Source organism: Alligator sinensis, unplaced genomic scaffold (genome assembly GCF_000455745.1).
Source record: "Alligator sinensis unplaced genomic scaffold, ASM45574v1 scaffold881_1, whole genome shotgun sequence".
NCBI classification, from domain to species: Eukaryota; Metazoa; Chordata; order Crocodylia; family Alligatoridae; genus Alligator; species Alligator sinensis.
The window spans coordinates 1,281,902-1,304,984 of NW_005842346.1; the positions used below are offsets into that span (position 1 = coordinate 1,281,902).

General features: G+C 41.8%; 1 protein-coding gene across 4 annotated transcripts in view; it reads right to left on the reverse strand.

Moving 5' to 3' along the window:
• FYB1 (FYN binding protein 1) overlaps positions 1 to 23,083 on the reverse strand; it is a 93,378-nt gene that overhangs the window by 54,202 nt on the left and 16,093 nt on the right. For all 4 annotated transcript variants that reach the window (XM_025210399.1, XM_025210398.1, XM_025210400.1 and 1 more), the window contains one exon: positions 19,160 to 20,327. In XM_025210399.1, coding sequence (XP_025066184.1) covers positions 19,160 to 20,300 — 1,141 coding nt within the window. In that variant the 5' untranslated portion in view covers positions 20,301 to 20,327. Of the gene's footprint in view, positions 1 to 19,159; positions 20,328 to 23,083 lie in introns of those variants that run through there.

The following is a 23,083-nucleotide window of genomic DNA, read 5'->3' on the forward strand; positions in this document are numbered from 1 at the left end:
CTGCTTCCTGCCCTGTGCTCCGTTTGATCTCCTGCTCTGCACTTTGCTTGCTTCCTGCCCTATCTGCTGTTCCCTCCCTGACTTGCTTCCTGCCCCCTCCCTGAACTGCTGTGTGCCATATGCAGAAGTTGCATGTGCCACACAGACCACTGGTTGGCCACTCCAGACCTAAAACATGTTAACAAGACTGAAAATGAATCTTTACAGAGCAACTGAGCACGTTCCATTTCAGGCTAGGAAGACCCAGAATAAAACATTGCCTGCAATTGCTCTTTCCAGGTGTTGGAGGGTGTTACGGCACCAGACCTCTGTCTCTCCTTTTGTTCTTCATTCTCCCCTGAGCAAAGCATTTGATCATCTAATCTGACTTCCTGTGTAGAATAGGACAGAACATTTCACCCAGTTATGCCTGCATGAAGCTGAATAACTAGAATTTGGCTAGAACATATTTGGGCTTTGGCTAACATGCATCTCCCAAGGAGGCACGTGAGTTTTGATCTGAAGATATTAAGAGAGAGAAAATAACCCATTTGGTAGTTTGTCTCAGTGATTAATCATTCTCACTGTTATAAATGTATGCCTAATTTCCACTTTGAATTTGAATTCAGTTTGAATTCAGCCTCCAGGCACTGATTCTTCTTATGCCTTTCTCCACTGCATTAAAGGGTCCATTAGTACCCAATACATTGCATCCATGAAGGTACTTGGACAGTGTAATCAAGTCACAGTTTCTGATAAATTAAACAGATTGAACATGTTCAGGCTCTTATTTTAAAGTGTCGTTTTCAACCCAGAAATAATTTCTGTGGCTCTTTTCTACATCTTCTCAAATTTTTCAATATCTTTTTTTAAAGAATATGAATATCAGTCTCACTAACACCATACACAGTGGTAAAATCATATTCCTACTCCTCTGTTTATCCATCCAACGATCACATCATACCTTTCCGCTACAGCACTTCACTGGGAGCTTCTTTTGAGTTGTTTGTCCCTAGCTCTTTTCTAGAATCATTGCTTTCCAGATAGGGTACTTCATTCTCAGGTGTGGTGCTCCTTTTTCAGTACTTTATATTCATGTATTAAAACATTTTGTTGAATGGGCCCAGCTCACCAAGCAATCTACATCTTTCTGCATGATAGTCTTGTACCCATTCTTACCTACAATTGCATCAATCACAATTTTTTCAGTAGTTAACTTATCTTTTCTGGTAGATCATAGACAATAATGTTAAAAAATATCAGATCTAATGCAAGACCAAGTATGTTTTATCTGTGCAGTCACTTTTCTCAAACCATGTTGTAGACTTATCAAAAATGAAACCAAGATTATTTGAGAAAACCTATTGTTCACAAACCCACATTGACTAGCATTCATCACAGTTCTAGTCTTTAAGTTTTACCAACTGAATCACAATAACATTTCCATTATTTAACCTTATTTCAAACCCTTTATTTCTGCATTATACATCATTATATATCTGTAAAATACATTATGCCATTTCCCTTCTAATTTTTAATTCACTTTGGGAACATTTTTCTTTGTACAGTGAATGTGAAGAGTTAGATGCTTAGGATTGGGATTCACAACATCCAAGATGCTGAGTGACACAGCTAAGCCACCCAACAGGACACTGGAGACAAGGATACATTTGAAATCCTACCTGCTAAAGTGCAGCCCTGATTTAGAGACTGGCATTTACAGTCTGAAACACTTTTCTGTATGTAAGGAAATCCTGACTATCAGGCCCCTCTGAGTTTGAGAAAATTTAGATCTGCCATCTCTCACCTCCCATCAGGATACAGGCAAGGCTAGATTGGAGGCATATTCCACACATCCTGTTAAAGCCAGTCCTCTTGCAACCAGGAGAGCAAAATGTATGGGACCTGCCAGGCAGCCAGCAAGAGGGATAATGATTTTTTATCCGAGTGATAAGAGCATTCCCTTGGAACAGGGAAGTGTCTTGGGTTCTGGTGTCTGCAGCCAACACCGTAATGCATTTTATCCAATTACTCTTTTTTGCAAAATATGTACATAGTGTTGGGAGCAGGGGTCAGAACCCAGCACTCCCTTCCTCAAATGGGCTCCAAAGCCATCCTCTCCCTTCCTTACTTTCTCCAGCCCAGCATGTATTGCCCTCTTGGCTCCAACGAGAAAGATGGGGAAAATGGAATGATGTATTTTCCAGCTTAAGCATTTTTAGCTAGAAGGCAAACAGGAACTATAAATACCCATAAGGCTATTATGCAACCTTCTAACATGGAAAAATGTTGATTTTTTAAAGAATTTAGGTGATTATTCATTATCTTGCATAATTCTTATTTTACTCCATCTTTCTTTTTTATAGAGTGTTGGAGGCCTGACAGAAAATGGAAGCACATTATTATTTCATAATTTCGATCACTTTAACCCCTCCTCCTCCCCAAGGGCCTCTTAATTTATCTCTAGAATCACAAATTTTATAGGACCTTCAAGGTAATTTTTCGTTCTCTTCTCTGTTGTTTCTGTTATGACCCCTCCCTCTAGAATAATTCTCTGCTGCTTTAAATATTGGCAGAGGATCAGTGTGGCACAAAGTTGATGTAATGGGCTAGAGGATCTAGCTAATACTATCTTAACAAAGAGGGTTTTTTGGACAGTAGTAGAAGCAGGGAGTTTATATATTTTAAAAGGTGACCAGGAATTCACATGCAATTAAAACCCAACACATAACTTTCCAAATTGCCCAGTCCTCAGTTTCTTGGTATTTTAAAACAAAACCACCTTATGTCACATAAAACAAATCATCCCCATTTAGTATGTCACTCACTCCTGCCTCTCCCACAGGGCAGATCTTAGCTATCTCACCACAGAGTTTAGGGCAGGGTAGGACTTATGCATCAGAGCCAACCTGAACTGAAGCCTATGTGTAACAGCAGCTGCTGAAATCAGCAGACATTGACCTTTTTCAGGATGCTCCTGAGACAGGGATGTAAATACTAGTCTTCAGCACCACTTCTGTGCATCAAACCTTTCATGTGATGCACCCCCTATCTCTCCTCTCTCCTTTGACTCATGATACTGCTTTGGTATGGAGGAAGCAGGAGTATGGCTCTGTTAACTATGCAACAAGAAAAAGAGCTGGGCTGGCCATCCCAAGTAGTGGTCACAAGCATCCACAGAGTGGAGCAAGAGCAAGTGTGTAACCTAGGTTTATAAAAGGTTCAAAAATAGAAAAAAGTTTTAGAAAACTTCATAAAGTGTGAACCCCACCTTTCTCAAATGTGGAATTTCAACAAGTTCTGCTGTGAATTTGTTGGTGCCTGGTCTTTTATTTCATTGCTTTCAGGAGCCTCCGCATTCTCTTAATAATCTTATGTATATTTGACTCATTCTCAACCTCTTCCTATCTTCCCTTCATACACTTCTAGTTAAAGTGTTCTTTCAAAACGGACTCATCCAAGCATACCCTTATTCAAACATTCACTTAACTTTCCTCACTCGGGTTCTGCTCTTCAGAGAGGCTAGCCCCACCCCACCCTGAGAAACACAAAATGCCTTCTGCTTTTCCTAAAACAGAAGACTTGAGGATGAGGCTAACTTCCCAGGAGGCACGAACAAACTCACAGCAGAACTTGCTGAAATTCCACATTTGAGAAAGGCGGGGTTCACACTTCATGAAGTTTTCTAAAAAATGTTTCCTATTTTTGAACCTTTTATGAACCTGGTCAAAAGATTTTGAGTTCTGAAACTAAAATGTTAAAAAAGGGAAGAGGTTTCAGCCACTACTATCTCCTTGTGTAAGATTTCCCACACCACTATTTTTTCCATCTGACTTTTCATTCTATACATTACAAACATATCTACCTTGAGAAGAGCCAGATACTATAGACATGGAAACTGTTGAGGATAACAGAAAATGTAACTAGAACAGTGGTTCTCAATCTCTTTTAGACATGAGACCCCTCTCATAAGTCTGGGAACTGTACAGCACCCCATCTCAAAAAAGGATTTATTTATTATATTGCTTATGTCCTCACACAGGGTCTGGGTAGGAATGAGTCTGTGCTTACCTCCATGTACCCCAGGACACATTTCAAAGGATCTCACAGATCCCTAGTTGAGAATAACTGTACTAGAGGATATATAAAACTCTTGATACGCTAGGTATGAAAAGAAGGCTGGGAGATGGATGGTAGTTATAATTTCTCACATTTACCATACATTTTCTTTCAACAACAGAGAAAATACATTGAAGCCATTTTTGGATGAAGACAGTGCATTCCATTTTCACTGATTATAATTTTGTAGATTTTAATAATCATTTAAAGCAAGTCACAAAAATTCTTTAACTTGTTCATGCTTCCATTGCATTTTAAAAACTCCTGCTGTTACATTTTGCATATGTCACATTTTTCAGTTTTGCTGAAAACCATTTCACAGACTGAACGTCGCCAATACCTGCAAGGCTTGCAGACTTCTCTGGGGTTTTAAAAGAGCACCTCCACAGCTCAGGTTTTAAAGAAGTTGCAGCAATGCAGCTGAGCACCCACTTCCTACTTTATTTATGGTTTGCAAAGCACTCTTTTCTCCTTGGCTTCCCCCCAACCCCTCTCTCTCGTTACTTTAGTGACAGATCTGTTATTCTAGGTTTCACACTGAGGCTCTTTTAGAAGCACCCAGAGTAAGTTAACTGTGCTCCCAGCATTGCTGAAGCTGAGTCCTTTTGATCAGTATTGCTGTTGCTATCAGTTATGCTATCAAAGACAAGGATGACAATTATTGTAAGCATTGATCATATCCACTAAAGGGAAGGCTGAAGAATATTTCTATTATGCTCCTCTGTTCTTGCATGCTATACATTTTCCAAATATGTTTTTATCTAGGCATAAGGACTAAGGACAGAAGTTATATATAAACCATTAAACCTGTTTAGAAACCAGTTTAAGCCTGTAACAGAACAAAAGTTCAGCACAGACAAACTGGCTTCAAAATGGCTGATCCCGGTTTAAGATAAACTTAAAGATGGATGTAGTAAGAGACGTAACTGATTCAAGTTAAACCAGTGTATGAAACTTCTGTCCTAGATCTTCTCTCGACTCAAATTATGTCTCAGTTCCCCAGCATCCCAGGATGCATTGGGGCCCTCCACTAACCTCCCTGCAAGGCAGGCGGGCAGCCTGAGCTATGCTGTCTGCTCTGGCTGAGTCAGGGCCAATCCCACCCCGTGGGCAGCTAAGGTAGCCATGCGCCCTGGTTTGGTTGGAATAATCCAGGATTCCATCGCCCAGTCCTGGCTGGTTGGTCAAAAGTCCTAGGCTGTAGCCTATTGGGGAGGCAGAGTGGCATGGTGTACCAGGCATGCAGCCGGGCAGGCATTACTGCTCCTGTGTATGAGCAAGGACATGCCACATGTGGGCGGGATGATGCCTGCTCCAGGTCACCCACCTTGCTCCCACCGAGAAACAGTGGTACCTGCGTGGCTGCTTGCCTGGTGCACCATGCTGCTCCGTGTCCTTGCTGGACTCTGGCCCAAGGCTTTCAATAAAGTGGCTGGGATCAGGCTACAGAGTCCTGGAGTGGCCCAGATAAACCAGGACCACGGCCACCCTAGAAGCAGTGGTGCGAGTCATTGACCCACTGCAGGGAGAGGGAAAGTATTCCCCACTCCCACCTGGCCCCTGAGCCTGGCATCTGCCCACATTGGGGGAGCCCCAGCCTCTGAAGGGTTTCCCCTGGTTGGTTGAAGATCCCAGCCCTCATCTGCCCAGCTACAGGGGGTGATCCTCCTCACATGCAGCTGGGCCAGTGTGAGTCGCTGATTCTCATGGGGAGGGGAGAACAAAGCCTCCCATCCCCATCTTGGGCACCTGAGCTGGGGTCTTCCCAGCTTGCAGGGAAGCAGCCCCTTGGTGGGGAGTTTCCCCTCCCCACCCAGCCGAACCAGCTCCATAGAAAGAAGGATCTGGCCCTGCTGCCTGACATGAGCCCTTGGAGCTGCCTGGCACGTCTTGCTGACTGATGATGATGCTGGGGTTTGGTGGGGAAAGCTGGGTGGCCTGGGGGGCTTGCACTGGGTGGTGGACATGATCCTGTCCTCTGGTGCAAGCTCCCCAGGATGCCCAGCATGTCCTGTCAGAGCCTGGCACCAGCAGCAGCTGGCAAGATCAGGCAGTGGGCAACTCAAGGGACTTGTGTTGAGGTCAGGGACAGGAGCACTCTGTGGAGGGGAGGATCAGTCCCTGCCACATCTTGCTGGATGCCGCTGGTGCCAGGGTCTGGTAGGACATGCTGAGTGGCCTGGGGCTCTCGTGCCAGGTGGTGGAGACAGGAGTGCTCCATAGTGCCACAACCCAGAACCAGCGGTAGCCAGAAAAACATGCCGGATAGCAGAGTCCAATCCTTCTTTCCATAGAGCTGGCCTGGCTGGGCGAGGAGGGGGGAAATCCCCCCAGGACCCAGCCCCCCCATCTGGGAAGGCTCCAGCTCAGGGGGCCAAGACCACAGTGTAGGATTTTGTTCCCCACTCCCCGCTGCATGTCAGTGACTGGCAGCAGCCTGGCCATGCAGGAGGAATCACTCCCCTGGGGATCCCCCGACATGGATGCCAGGTTTGGGGGCCAGCCCTGGGAGGGAGTGGGGGGGACTCCTTTCTCCCTCTCCCCTGTGTGTCAGTGATTGGCACTGGCCCAGCTTCACAAAAGGGAAATTACCCTCTCCCCCTTCCTCCCTGCAGCTGGGCACACCAGGGCTAGGGGGATTGCAAGCTGGTCTGGGGAGAGGCATGGGGCTCCTCCTGTGGCCAGACTCCCAGCTCTGGGGGCCCACACTGGGAGGGGGCTCTTTCCCCCTTGTGTGCTCTAGTGCCCCCTCCTTCTGGCCTGGGTCTGTGCAGGCCTCCACCTGCCTTTGTCAATTGAAAATTGACTCATTATTGGTTCAGTCCATGCAGCTTAGAGCAACCAGCAAAGACTGAATTGATTCTGCCTTGGGCTTTTTGACTCACTGTATTTAATCAAGTAGGCTAGGGAGTGCCACCATGAAGCAAGGTATGACTGCTCTGTATGCTCTAAACCCTGACATTGATGTAATAAATAAGTGCCATTACTCTCTATCTTGGCCATACTTAGTCTGTGCCCAGGGTCAATGTGTATGGAGCAGGTGTGCTGTGTTCACTGTAGAGGTCCCTAGCATGAAATGGAAGTTGTATGTGCATACCAGCAAAGACAAACATATAGGTGTAAGGGTAATGGTTTTAAACTACTGTTTCAAAAAATGTTTTCAATGTTTTGAAACTAGTCATACTGCAATGTTTCAAACTAGACATGATGCAATATTTGCCAACTAGTCAGCGTCTGAATCTACCTTTGGAGTCAAAAAAACATTTTTAGGCACACAAATAACTTTCCCTAGACAGAGGACTCCACAGACTTCAACAGAACTATTCTGAGGAATAAAGATACTAACGTGAGTTCACTGTCAGCAAGAATCGCACCCTTTTGTATCAAAATGAAAGGCAAAGATATTGAGTGGTATGGTGGATGTGCAGCATTTGCTGGCATCTGTGAAGTTACTTCAGATCACAGCAGTGGCAGCTTGTAAGGAGGCACATAGAATTATTCATGCTGAAATGTCAGATAAAACTCCCCATTGTTTGAAGTGTATCTTTAATGTTATTCTTTATTTTTAAAAGATTTATAAACATTAGCCAGTTAATTTTATTCCATGTGGATTTATTTCTGAAAAAAAATTAATTTGAATTATTTTGAAATGGAATATGTTCATTCCAAAAAGATTCTGATAATTTAAAATAAATCATTCATAAATCATGGATTATGGTCAGAGAGGGCATGAAAAGAAAACAGAGGGAGGGAAGGGAGTTATTAGCATGAGCACTCAGTTGTTTAAAAGTGACATTTTGTTTCTCAAATCAACAAGCTGGTGGTGCCTCTGATAAAGAACTCATTATATAGTTTTTACAATATTTAGACCAATTAATGTGGCATAGTATTCTAGTTAAAATGAATTAGAATGTTATAAATATGTGACCTGTGCAAGTTTTACTCGCATAAGTAGCCTAATGACACAGAGCTTTGCATTCAAATCTTGCTTTTTAAAATATTTTCCATTGAAACTTTGTATGCAAGGTTTCTCACTGTTCCAAATGTGTACAATCCATGGTATGGAGGGCTGGGTGAACATTACACAAAATTAAATATTTCTAGTTTCCAAAAATAATCTTTTAGAATGAAGCCATTGACCAAATGATTAATATGCACTTTAGGCTATTTTGTTTAGCAAGTCCCTTACTATTTTTATCATAAAATAATAAAACCATACTTGGCTCTTGTTATATTTATTTAGAAATTAATACCAAAGGTTTCAAGAGTGATCAGTGGTTTTGTTTGCTGAAATGTTTAGTTGTCTAATCCTGGACACCTTAAAAGGGCCTGATTTTCAGAGTGTGAGAGCACAGCAATTGAGTATGCAATATCTGAGGCAAGAAAAATCACTTATCTCTCAAAACGGAAACAATACGTGCCTAACCATATACTCCTTAAAAGAATAGGAGTTTTCCTATTCAAAATTGTACTACTCCTTTAAAACAATAGTCAAATTCTTCATTCATACGTGAGCTTTATGTGCATGACAGCTTTATGTGCATACATGAGGACAGAGACTGGCCTTAGACCTACATTATTTTCATAAGTTCCACTTAAAAGTCTATCCTCCAAAGATTGCCACAAGAACATAGACATAGAATTTTATCACGATGACCACTGACAGATGGGCAGTTCCCCAGAAAGTGCCATGAGTTAGAGCAACACCCCCCAACCTGCCCCAAGAGGCATTCGCTGTTTGGCCATGGGGTGGGGGAGGGCAGGGATTGAGCTCCATTTTGGAGCTGATCCAGTGGAGAGAGGCTGCCTGTCTACAGCAGAGGTGGGCAATTATTTCAGGCGGAGGGCCGCTTACTGAGTTTTGGCAAGCCATCGAGGGCTGCAAGACAGGCAGCAAGGGGCAGATAAATAATAATTTTCTAAATTTTTTAGGGGCCCCGCGGGCTGGATAGAATGGCCTGGTGGGCTGCATCCAGCCTGTGGGCCGCATTTTGCCCACCCCTGGTCTACAGCCTTTCTCCCCCAGCCCCACCCAGCTCTGGCATTGTCTGCAGGATGGGAGGGGGGAGCCCCAGGCTGGGGTTTACCCAGCCTAAACCCATGGCACCAAATGAATAAGAAATTATGCTAGCAATAATTAACACTTATTGTTGGTGACTTCCAGAAAAAATCCTAGAAGTGCTGGCAGCAATCAGAGGCCCTACTTGGGACTCTGGCCTTTTCTGGCTGGTACTCAAGTACTAACAAAGAAGGAGTAGAGGCATATGCCACCCAGTCTTAAACACACAGTAGAACCATCAGTACTTAAGAAGGAGCTTTTTCGCACTGAAAACTACACACAGTGATGCTTGAATGTAACCTCTTTTTTAAACAAGACAGTTGTGCAAATGACAAGAAAAACCCACTCTCTAATGCTACTCATCAGTGGACAAATACCCCAAATACCTTTCTTTCAGACTTCAGGACACAGTACAGTACAAAGTCTGCACATGATTCTCCAATGGATGAGCTCCTTGTAGTCATAAACAAGAGATCGACATTATGAGTAATTATTCCTCCATCTCTAAGGGCCCCACAAGGTCTGCTCTTCTCTCTGGCATTATACAAGATCTATGTGAAGCATCTGAAAAAGCTGGCGGGACAATATTGACCAAAGTGCTAACAGCATAGAGATATCGGCTCTGGAGCTGTAGGGTCCTATCACCCTGCTTCCCAGTTTCTCAGTGCTTAGTTAAAATCAGACCTGGAAGAAGAACAACAGACTGAAACAGTGGTGCTCTGCCTCTGGCCTACGAGCCAGATTTGGCCCATGGGGCTCCCCCCAGGTCTGGAAATTTGACAGTGGGAGGGTGGTGGCAATTAACAGTGCTACCGCTCCCCTACTGCTACATTTCCAAGCCCTGCGGGCCAAATGACATGAGCCTGCATGTGAGGCTGGGACCATAGGTGTGATCCAGTAAGGGGCCCGATATAAAGCATTAGACCAGCCCACAGACCTATGTCATACCACTCATCTGGCCAGCGAGGTTGAAAGGTTGGACTAAAGCTAATCTCAGACAAGACTAACATGATGCTATCAGGGAAAATAAATATTAAAGCCTCTATTTCAATATTTGTCTCTATCAAGGATATCTGTCTCAAATGGATTAATTATTCTGAAACCTTTTACTCTTTCTCACTCCTCATTGCTACTCTTTAACTTGCCAAAAAACTTAATCCCAACCTGCTTGATACAGTTCAGCCTACCCTAATCCTTGTTTTCAAGAAGTCTAGGCCTTGTTACTGATGTACGTCTAAAAATGAAGCAAAACACCCTGAATAAATTAAACTTTTACAAAATACAGCAGTTTGTTTATTTAGTAATACAGATCACCGCAAAGCCACCAACAGTGGTAGCTTCCTAGTGAATTCTGAGTCCAGTACAATCCCTGGGACTGGCTGCACCTACCTGAAAAATCAAATCTTCCTCCCCTCATTACATTTATATCAGGGATTCTTTCACTGAAACAATGAATTGGTTGTGAGGGATAGAACCTTCCCAGGAGATGATTTAGATTGAGGAATACATTCTTGCAAGGGAGAATGATCCTGGATGTTACTATTTTCAGAACTAAACACAAAACTAATTTCTTCAATAAATTCTTCCTATGCACACAAATGCACACAAAAGGCACTTACTCTTACATATAAATCAAGTGAAATCAATGACGTGCATAAACTAATCAATTTTCTCTTTCAGATTAAAGAGAAAGTGATGTGATGATTTGTATTTTTAAATAATTAGAGGAATTCTGGTGATATGTTGATTATACTGCACTCCTATAGCAGGGACAATTTTAAAACTGAAGGCGATGAAAAAGGAGGCCTGGAGAGTGCAAGACAAATACTGACATCACAGTAAGTGAAGCCAACCTATAATTTAACCAGGGCTTGGTGACTGTGATGTTTTGCACTGTTGGAGAAAGAAGTAAAAATGTTTTATTTCGCTGTAGTATTGGACTGTTGCTGCGGTAAACATAGGCATTAATTTTGAGTTTCCATCACAGGGCATTATTAGAATTGGTTTACAAAACAGATTTTTTGAAAAAGCAAAAGACATCTTTAATTAAACAATGAAATACTTTTGACCAATGCCCACAAGTCTTCGCTTCCATCACTTGGGTTTATATCATGTTCTTGTAAAAAAGCAACAATTTATAATCCCAGTGGCAAATTAAGATTTTCAAAATAACTTTCTCTGTGTTGTGAAGTTCTCCCCAAACTTGTGTAGCAATTAATGAAGAGCAGGCCAAAGCTAAAAGATTTCAGGAAATAAAATGCATGATTTTAGGCTTGACCCAGAAGGTATTCTTTTTTGATAAGCAGAATCAGTTTAGAGGTGATCCAATCAGATCCCTTGCCTTTACTGTAATTTTTAGTCTAATAGTGTCTTCTTATCCCATCCCCCCTTTTCCCACCTGACTAGTTTTTCCAATACTTTTTTCTAAAGAAACCTTCATAACGTGATGAATCCCAACCCCACCTCTCTGCTGATATACTCATCTCCAGCAATGACCACTCCTGTTGGGCTTTAATTCAAAATGCCATTTACTTAAGAATATGTTTATATCTGTGCTTGTTCAACAAAATACTTAAGCATGTGCTTAATACATTATAATAATCACAGAGCACCAAAAGGTCACTAACAAAATTAAAACAAATATAGGTGAAGTGAATTCATTCACTTTGAAATTTAAATAAGTGTTTGTAACATCTTTATAGTAATCGTTCAACTATAATCGAATAGAACTAACAGCTACATTTACAATGTTTAATTCCTATGAATTTAATAGAAGTTTTATCATAAGCAGGATTGCAAAACTGAACCCTAAAACCTGCAGAATTGAACCCTAAAACCTGAACGTAGGTTATAAATGTATAAATGAGGAGAAGGTGCTCTTGTCCATCTCATTAATGGTATGTAATAAAATACTCATAGGGTGTGTCTACATGGGACACTTTACTATTCAGTAGACTGATCTACTGTGCAGTAAAGCATCATTGTCTACACATGCACACCATTTACTGTGCAGTAAATCAGTAAATTAGTCTACTGCAAGTTAGCTACTACCTGTATATACAGGTAGTAAACTAACTGTGCAGTAGGTACTGCACAGCAGCACAAGTCTAGACATTGACCAGGGGCAACTGTCTAGATGCTGACCAGGACCAAAACCAGGGGGTCACAGGAGGCAGGGAACACCCCCAGTCCTGGCACTGCACAGCCATGATGGGGTAGCTCTCTGCCCCCCTGCTGCTCAGTAAGCCTTTATAACATTAATAGCACATTTAGATGTGCCCATTATATACAAAGGAAAGGTTGTTCCATGTGTTTGGCAGCAAAGGAAAATGGAGACATTCAGTGGAAAATCCCCAGCAGGTTGAAACTGCAATTGATAAAAGTTATGGCAATTCAACCCAGCTGCAGACTGCCTTTGGTATTTTTATAGAGAGGTTTCTTTCATCCTAAACTAATTCTTCCTCCACCCCCACCCATGTTTAGTTATTCAAAAAAGAATTGCAAGCCTTACACCAAAGAAAGGTATTGAATGCAATATGTTAAAATACAGGTTTGCAACATTTTTTTACAATGTAGCAATCCTTGTGGTAGGCTTGCTTCCTCTTAACCATATACAACCATAGACCTTATCTGACACAATCTTACAATGGGAAATACTGGAGTTTACATTCCTCCAGCAGTTACCCAACGTGCATTTGATTATATTTATTCCCTAATCATCTCAATAGTCTGTCCACTTGTCTGCTCTGCCTGTCTAATGATTTGGTGAATTGTAACAGTAACTGTAATCTTACAGCTGTAATAGTTTTGGGCACTGTGTCTCATTCTCAGCTGTGTATATTGGACTCACTCCACTGATTGAATTGGACCCACAGAATAAAACCTGTCCTCACTGAAGTCAATGGCAAAACCCCTGTTGTGGTTTTAGAGTTCCCCTATTTATATTAAAGTGGAAGTATTTTGTGCTCTGTCACAAGGGCTCTTTCTGTCTTAATTTAAAATAAAAGGCTCTTAGGTGAAGGCATGTGGCTGTAGTTTGTTCATGAAACCCCCCCCCGATACTCAGTATTTATCAACAGTGGGCACTGAGTTCTGCCTGGGGATTGAAAATATGCACAAGAAAGGATAGGAATGAAAAAAGTAGTTCAGCTTGCCTGCAACACAAAAATCTGACTGCTGGAAGCTGGACATACTGCATTTATAGGATGACAACTTTGTTTCTTGACAAAGATAGTGTATTGATTTTGTGCTTTAGACAGTCTTTTTGGGCCAGGTCTGGAGCATCTATTGATCTTATTAATGAGATCAATGAGATCTATTGATGAAAAGAATGTTAGTGTCATTATCATTTAGGGGACAACAGTTCTGTATTGCTCCATTTACACAGTAGCTCAGCCTACACTGTCCATTCTGATTTTCATGGTGAACCTATGATGTGGTTCTAAGATCAATATTTTTGTCAGTCAGAGAAGCTTCAAAATCTGTTTCTCCTGCTTCCGAGAGATGTAAAATATTTTAAACTAAAGGCCATTTGAAAACAGAATACTTTGGGCTCTTATTCACTGACATGAATAGGTGATATGTCCTTACCTAACAACTGGAAAGCTCATATCTTCCTTTCCATCAGGACCCAAAGCATATCTTAAGGACTAAATTCTGCTCTCAATTAAACTGGAGTACATCCAAAGTAACTCAACTGACAGCAGTATCAGTACTACCTGCCCAGAAATTTAAGATTTTTTTAGTAAACCCATGGGTCAAGAACTTGTTCTTCAGCTTCACTTTCAATAATAAGAATGATTAACATCAATATGGAATGGAATCTCAAAATAAAAAGTCCTAGTTTAAATCCCTGCTAGTGAACATTAGGTCATAAGTTAAGTTTACTGCACGTTTTAAACGCAAGGCTGGACATTTTGCCTTTCTGTAAATGACAATGTAGTCATAAATGAGGCATTTTGTGAAACTTGCTGCCAGGCTATGCTGATACTGTTGCTTGGACAGGCATTTAAGCCAAGCATGACTTTGTAGCATGCTGTAGTTCAGCTGCATAATAAAGGTGGCTTCTTCTATTAGATGCTAAAAACAAAACTGTAGTACAGCTTGGTTTATATTAAAAATGCATGTGTTGTTAGTTTGCCCTGTCTTCAAAACAGTTGTCTCTGGTTCAAGTATTTTTTCTTCCCTTGCATTTTCATAATGCATACACCTTTCTGCTGTTCTGTTATACATATATATCTCTTTCCTCATTTTAGCACTGGGATAACAATAAAATGACATTCATCCCTTAAATCCAAAATCTCTAAGTATTTTCCAAATAGTTATACACATTATTATCAGTAGATAGTTTTTGGGCTTTAGTTTATGGCGGAGATGATTCACAAACACTGTAGCTTCAGGACTACCTGAGTATTTACCTAAATAATGAATGACTATAGAAAGAACAGGACATCCAACTTTGTGCTTTTAAGATAATTGAACAACTCTGATAAGTCCTATTCTTACAACGTCATTAACTAAATAATGATCTACTTGAATTAGCTAAATTAAAAAAACTTGTCTTACAACTCTGAAAGTCACTGTTTTGTCTTGCATTCAAATCAGACCTACATTTCCTTGATTCTAATGAACTGTATATCATTCAATTAAGAGGGTATCAGTTCTGAAACTGAAGTTTAAAATCATCTTTATATTGGAAGCACCAATGCTTGTCATTCACAAGGCAGAAAAGGGAACGTATTTAAGATTCTGAACCTATACTTGACTTTAGGTGGCTGGATTTCTGTACACACACAGACCTCCACTGAAGTGAACATAAGTGCGAGAGTTACTTTGTGTGATTTATTGTAGAGGTATGGGCTCAGACTGGAAGAGATCTGAGACAAGGACTCTTTCATTTGACTTGTTTCAGTGGAAACTCCCCAGCACACTTTTGGATACTTAGAAATAGCAATGATTCTTTCTATTATTTTCTGCATCTGAAAAGCACAGATCTCCTGTGGGTTAGAACTGACCCAACAATACACTCCACTATCAGTGGAAATGGCTTTAGTGCTATGGACTATGGCAGTAGGTCCATGTGCCATCCAGGATGGAATGAGGTTTGCTTACAGAACTGGTTGGGATTATTTCAAAATACTTTGTCATTGGAAAATGCTGATCATAAAAAAATAAAATGTCCATGGGAATATATTAGTTTAAAAATGCTTTATCAAGAAAGATTACTCAGATTTAGGGTGAAATTCCTAGGTAAAGGGAAAGACCTACACCAGAGCAGCTATTTGTCTGCAGTTTGGTCCTTCACTTGAGGTGTGGGAGGGCCCAGTCCATGCCCCTGCTCTGCCTGATCGAACCAGGGAGTGCTATTTCCCAAGTGAGCATCTTAACTAATGAACTATGGATTCTGGCTCAGTGAATATTTATTTATACAAAGAAGCACACCCCCAGCAGGAGAGATTGAGATAAACTAGTCATAGCAGAGGTGATAGTTTGGCAGCTGGAGCACTCAAATGGTGCATAGGAGACTTGTGTTCAAGAACTTGTCTAAAGAGCAGTGACTTGAACATGAATCTCTTACAAGTCAAGTGCCCCAACCACTGGCACATTGATCATTGGAGATGCTTTTTTTTTCTGTTTAGAAAAATTCCAAAGGTCTTGAGTTGTCCCACGCAGGAGTGGGAACACTTCTGACATTTCAAGAAGTTTCACCAGAGGGGAAATCCATTTCCTGCCTAGCTCTGTTTGCTCATTCTCTTCTTACTCAATTCAAAAATCACAGGAGCAGATACAGTATAATACTACTATTGGTTGGGGTTTTGAGGCCAAGGTAACACGAAGAGTTTGCTTTTTGCTGAGGGGGCGGCACTTTCCTGGCACAACTTTGATTCTTGAAGTGACAGTTGAAAAAACAACTCTGGTTAACTGCAAAAAGGTACCATCATGGCATAACTTGTATCCCCAGAAATCCAGCAGTAACGACAGTCTGTTTACTTGAAAAAACATTTGCCAGGATCTATTTTAGTTAAGTTACCTGATAACGTACCTTTCTTCAAGTCAGGTTAGGTAGCACACATGGATATTAGCCATACTCATTGGTAGAAATACTTTGACTTCTACGTGTTCTCTGTTATTGCCAACATCAGTTTCATGCATTCAACAGCACAGATGCAAAAAAGCACAATCCTTGCACCAGGGAGTTTGTAACTGAAGGTCCTGATGACTGATGCCAGGTGGTCTGCATCCTCACAGCCTTGTACATATGTGCAGCCAAGTGTATGATCAGAACCCCCATACTGATTGGGAAGAGGGGGAAATGGAGGAAGCAAGAGCATTACAAGAATAAGATCGTGCAGGTTGCACATGGATTGCCGCATACTGAAATGCACTTTAAACATTTCAGTCTTCCCTGGCCCAAACAGACAAACTAAAAAATAGTTATCAACCACTGTGGCATTGCCAACTCTTGCAGTGTTTTTTTCCCCTAAGGTGTCATTTGTGTAATGACACAGAACTCTCCACTTTCATTTAAAAAGAAATATGTTTCTGACTCTTTGGTTAAAGGAAAAAAAAATTGAAAATATGAACCAAATGTATGAAAATATGAACCCAAATTAATTAGTATTTTAAAAAAAATGCTACTTTTTCTGAGGCCTGGGTGTTACTTTTTAAATGTTTGGTGTTGCAGTACTGCTGCTGTTTTTGCTTAATCTCTGTGAGCCTGCTCTATAATTCATGGTCTCATGAACTTAAACTTCACTATCTTCATATTCTGACTGTCAAACGTACAGGCATAACTGAGAAATTCTGACCAGGGCTCTAAAAACAACGGGCCATTTCCTCAGCTGCTGTAAACTGGCACAGCTATTTCATATTCAATGGAGTTACATAGAAGTAAACCAGCTGAGGAGCTGGCCCCTGCAATAAATTCATGAAAACCCTTCCAAAAATACATAGTGACACAGGAAAACCAGAACATAGTTACAGGTAATGCTGTTTTGAGCTAGTTGAGCTCCAGCAGCTCACTTACCACCAAGAAGGAATTAACAACTGAATATAAAGCTGCAACCATATTTAGTGTTCAAAGAATGGCTTTTTTTTATCAGTGAGATTCACTCAGCACTCAGAGCTTGTATTCTTCCCAGAGTCTTCACCTGGGCAGGATATTTTCAAATATCTTTGGTTAGGTCTGTTTGGCACTATATAAAAACCAGCTACAAAACTGCAAACATCGCAGCGTGTGACAAAAACAAACACGGGTCTTGACTACAGTGAAGCTTTTTGTCCAAGCATAATTGCAGAGCTGCAACTGTATCTGTGCAAGCTATTCATGTAAAAAGTGACTAATGCAGCTTGATCACCTCACACAGTCTGCTGTGGGTTTTAACAGCTTGTAAAATGATTTAAGTGAAGAGCTGTTAGAGAAATTCAAATTACTGATGTGATTATGTAACTAAAGGTCTGACTGACATAGGCTCCAAGCTGAAGCCTGGAAAAATCATGAGACTGACTTTAACAATAGTGAGATTTTTTTACACAATAGTAAAACCGGGGTTCTTTTTATTTTCCTTCTGGTTTCTGTGGGGTATGCTCAAGACATGTTTTCCAGCTTTTTTCTGCAATTATGAGGGTAGAAATGGGGTTTTCTTTAAAATGAAATCAGAGATTTCTATGTAATCAGTTACTCTAGCAGGTGTTTTTTTAAGAAAAACACCAACTATTTTAAGATTTGTAATATAATTGTAAGTGCAGGCAATACTTACGTAGCTCAATGAAAAGTCCAATTAACAGGCCATTTAAAAATTTCCAGAAAGTGCTTAAAATCTCTACCTACAGACAGACCTTAAACCAAGCTAAGTGAGAATTTAAATGTTCAGCACCTCTGAAAATCTGATAATTTCTGCTTAAGAGCCTAATGTAGATACTTGAGAACCTAATTTTAGGTACTAATGTTTAGGTACAAATGTTTCAGATTTGTAAGACTGTATTCTTGAACGGCCTCAGAAAATTGAACCCAAAGCAATAGCGGTTGTACCACGTCTTACAGACATGACCCCAGATCCTTCAACTGGATCAGTATGGGGAAGGTATCTGCCCATGCAACATACAGGACAAAGTTACCTCTTTTGAACATAAAAAAAAGATTGTTACTATAATAAACTGCAGTAGTTGGGGCATATAAATAAGTACTCACAAATATTTCAGGCACATTTGTAGAAGGTTGATATAGATAGCAAAATATCAATGTTTATATTGAGATGGTCCCAAGTCTAAAACTTTAGCTTTGGATTTCAACTATCACAAAATCCAGTGGGCCTTGTTCCTTCATAAAATAAGGGTCAGATCTTTAGCTGATGTAAATTCACACACAATTATTTTTTAGCTGTGTGAAGGAAATGGTGTTAAATGGAGCTATACCCACTTATAATCATGCTCCAGAGTGGCTTGTAAAGCCTGGGTTGAGATTGGGATCTGAAATCCAAGCAGCTTTAATTCAGGGGACATTCAGTGAAGGTCTGTCTTTATAAAGACATTAAAAAGAAGGTATCTCACCTCTAAGTTATGTACTGTGGTTGGTCCTTGTAAAAGCACAAAGATATGTGGTGGTTACTAGAGGTCAATGTATTCAAATGTGTAGCCATCAGTCTCCCCTCCAGGAAATGACTGTGAGAAGGGCATGCTACTCAATGTGTCATTTAAGGGAAATCAGAAATAAAGGCCTGTTAAAAGTAATACTTGAAATATTTGATTCGAGTTATACCACAACTAAGCATTTTTCAGAAACAAATAAACTAAGCAAAGCAGCCACCCGTCCCACATTCTGTACGATAGGTGAAGGTATCGCATTGTTTTTAATTCTGCTCTGTACAGAGGGGTAATGCAAGTACGGCCTAGGACTCAAGCAGGGTTTGCATGATGCAGGGTTGCATGTGTCAGCAATCCATGCACACCGACAGGAGTTTCTCCTTGAATGAATTAAGTAATAAATAGGGGAAAAAGACTCACTGTCTTTTGTAGTATGTTTCCGAAATCGTTCCAGGTCCACCTTAGGGGGTCTGCTGGGCTTTTGAGGAGCAGGACCCACTGTAAAGGTGGGAGGCAATGTTTTCCATTTTGGGGTAGTTGAATTCTTGTCCCCATCTTCTTTTTCACTGAAGCTGCTTGACGGTCCTGCTGCAGCAAGCCTGACAGCTGGCTTGGGGAATTTAGGGGGAATTGAGCCTGAATCTTCCTGGTTCATTTTACTGAGGAAAATATTCTTGGCAATACCAGTCCTCTTTTCTTCAGTCTTTTCCTCACCAGTTTTTGGGATGCTTGGAGCCAGAGCAATCCGATCGCGAACAGGTTTCAGAGCCACATTGGGAAAATGGCCAGCTGGAGAATCTGGGCTGTTATTGCTATTTTCCTCTGTTTCCTTTGCTGTCCTAAATGAGCGACCTTTTGGTCTGGGGCCTATCTGGCCTGGAGGTCCCTTATGCAGAAAAACATTTCTATTGGATGCGTCTTCATTGTGGGAGGTATCAGGGGCCAGAGGAGGTTTTTGGCCAAGAGGTGGTTTGGGAAAAGGAAGCTTCGGGTCATTTTCCTGTGGTGCAGCAGCAAATTTCTCTTTCTTCCCAGCTATTTTGGGGAACACGGGTTTTGGCTCACTCTCATGCTGTGGTACAGAATTCAAAGGTGGCTTAGGCCCCAGCACAGGCTTGAAGTCATGGTCCTGGGTGTTTGAGCCAAGGTACTTGTTTCCAGGAGGTTTGGGAAACAGTGGCTTTGGCTCCTCTTTTCCCAGGTCACTAGGCTTGGACCCCAAAGGCTTGGGGAATGCAGGTCTTCCGTCATCTTCTCTGTTAGCTGCATGAGGTGGAGTCCCAAACCTGTGTGCCACTGGGTTATGTTTCAAATATGGAGGCTTTGGATCCTTGTCTGTCTTATCATCAATAGGAGGTTTTATTCCTAAAGGAGGTTTAGGAGATGCAGACTTGGGGAAGGCGTGGGGCCCAGAAGGAGGACCTGCGTTCCCGTGACTGGTAAATTTCTCAAGCGCAGCTTTTCTAGCCTGTAGTCCTGAAGATTGCTCTGGGAGTCGGAAGGGTCGACTGTTAACCAAAACATCCTCTGCTGGGTTGTTACCAGTATTGAATTTCGCCATGAGGGACTTCACATCTGCCTTGCCATCCTGCAGACACAAAGAACAAGGCAAGAAAAAAAAGAAGAGACAGCAACAAATGAGAAGTCTTAGTCACAATGTTCACATATACTGTACAATGAAGGATTTCCTGGTCTGAGGCTCTTAGTGATGCTGATTGGCTGGGGAGCTATTGTAGCATGTCTTCCTGTATGGCTAAAGAAGTGGAGTGTTTTGTGCTATGTTTTGTGGTTAAACAATTTTTCAAAGTTTTCAGTGCAGGTTGATTTTTGATGATGGATCCTACACTGACTGTACTTAGTTACTGTCATTTTTGTCCTCCTTTTTTATTTGCAAAATTTGGAAGCGACTCTTGTTTTATGTATACATAATAAACCTCTCTAACTTTAAAAATAGTAGTCCAAAATAAAAATTGGGCTTGTCAGTCAGGCTGGGTTGGGGTCCCTGAAATTTGTATTGCGTTTGTGTTATTCTTGCATTTGTGTACTATTGTGTACTTTTGCCTTCCATGTTACTGTACTAAGGCACATGAGCTGTCTATTCACCCATGAATAATCTGAACAGTGTATTTCTGGATCAGGTTTTCTGAATTTGTTTCCTCATCTTTTTAATATCATTAACCAATTTAGCCCTTTCAAACAATTTGTTCACTGTACTGTGCTAGAACTTAAATAACATAAAAAACAAACAAATGTGAGTCTCATATATGAATCCAGGTAGTCAGACAGACCTCTGCCTCACTTGTATAACGCCCCAGTGTTATCTTAATCCATCTTTTTCTTTTTATACAGCAGAGGGAAGAAGCTGACAATCATTATAGATATCATCAGATTTAAGTTAACTACTGCTGCTGGATAGCAGCCACCCTTACCCATCCACCCACACACATATACTTGAGACTGCCTGCCAGTTTCCAAAAGTAGTGGTTTACCTAACATGAACAGAAAATTAGGTGTCAGAAATGGAAATCAAGAATCCACAGTTCTGACTGCACTCTTTAACACTATATTACTTGCTGTCATATTACAGATATTTTAAAAACTTAGAATCCCAGCGATCAAACATGTTAAAAGCCTGCCCTTTGGAACATAAACACATCGGATACTTGTACTTAGGTATCATATACATATATCAGAATTGTCTGGCCAATAGATTCCTTTAACTCAATCCTGGTAGCTTTTTAATTGATTCTGTTACACTGTTAATCCTGACAATAAAAACATGTTCATGGTATTATAAATTATCATAATGTGAAGCTCATCAACATGAATAATTGACAGAATCTTACCTTGGCTCTTAGAGATGATGGAAATCTTTCTGGTAATAAAGAATTTTTCTTGTTGCAAGCTAAGGTTTTGATGAATGAATACTTCCAGAACCTCTTTTATTAAAATAAACCATACAACACATCTAAATCCTACCAAAACATGCACTGCATCTAGGGAGAAGGAATTAGCAACATGCCTATAGGCTGGGGAACACCCTTCTTGTCAACATGATGGCAGAAAGGGATCTTGGAGTCATGGTTGACTCCAGGATGAACATGAGCCACCAGTGCGAGGAAGCAGTCAGTAAGGCTAACTGCACCTTGTCGTGCATCCACAGATGCATCACAAGCAGGTCTAGGGAGGTGATCCTTCCCCTTTATGTGGTGCTGGTCAGGCCACAGTTGGAGTACTGCATCCAGTTCTGGACACTGAACTTCAAGAGGGATGTGGCTATCATTGAGAGGGTCCAGAGGAGGGCCACTCGCATGGTCAAGGGGCAGTAGGCAGGCCCTACAAAGAAAGGCTAAAGGGCCTGAACCTATTCAGCCTCCACAAGAGAAGGCTGAGAGGGGATCTGGTGGCCATTTACAAACTCACCAGGGGGGCGCTAGAAAGACGGTTCAGGCTGGACATCAGGAGACATTACTTTACAGTCAGGGCTGCCAGGCTCTCAAATGGGATCCCAAGTGAGGTTGTACTCTCCCCTACCTTGGGGGTCTTCAAGAGGAGGCTGGGCAGATATTTGGCTGGGGTGATATGACCCCAGCACCCATTCCTGCCCAGGGCAGGGGGTCGGACCTGTTGTGATGATCTGTTTAGTGATGATCTGTTTAGGTCCCTTCCGACACTAAGTACTATGATACTATGATACACTCCTTGTTAGTGTAAGATAAAATACTTCTGCCTGCTCTAGGGCAACTTTGTTTCCTAATAGCAAAAGAAGAGTATTTCTGATATTCCATTTGCTTTAATTTACTTAGGCCCTTGCTACATGGTAATTTTAGGTGGCTTCTGAAGCTCTTAACTCTATATTGGCTTCATGTTAACGCCTTTTAAGTAGCTTAAAGTACCCCACCCAGTGCCTGTGCCCCCAGGACCTGGATACATACCCCAGTGGAGCCGGATGGCTGGAGCAGGGCAGAGCTCAGCAGTTGCAGCACAGCAGTGTGGGGCTGGTTCCCGTTGACCCCAGGTTCCACTGGGCTGTGCAGGGTCTAGCTGCCACCTCTCCCCACCTGGCTCACCCAGCAATGACTGTGGTTGGTGGGTGTCTGAAACCCCTGAACCCCCTCCCCACCCCACCCCCCCGCACCAGGAGGGGTCCAGGGATGGGACTTTTTGCCCCTGCTGGGCTTGGCAGGTGGTTGTGAGTGGCACAGCCTTCCCACCTGCTCTGTGCAAGCCCTGCTCAGATGGGCAGCGGCGTCAAGCCCTGCATTTCATGCCCAGAGCCATCCAGCTGCAGGGTACCTGCCAACCATGGCTGCTGCTTGGTAAACCAGGTGGGGGGAGCCAGTG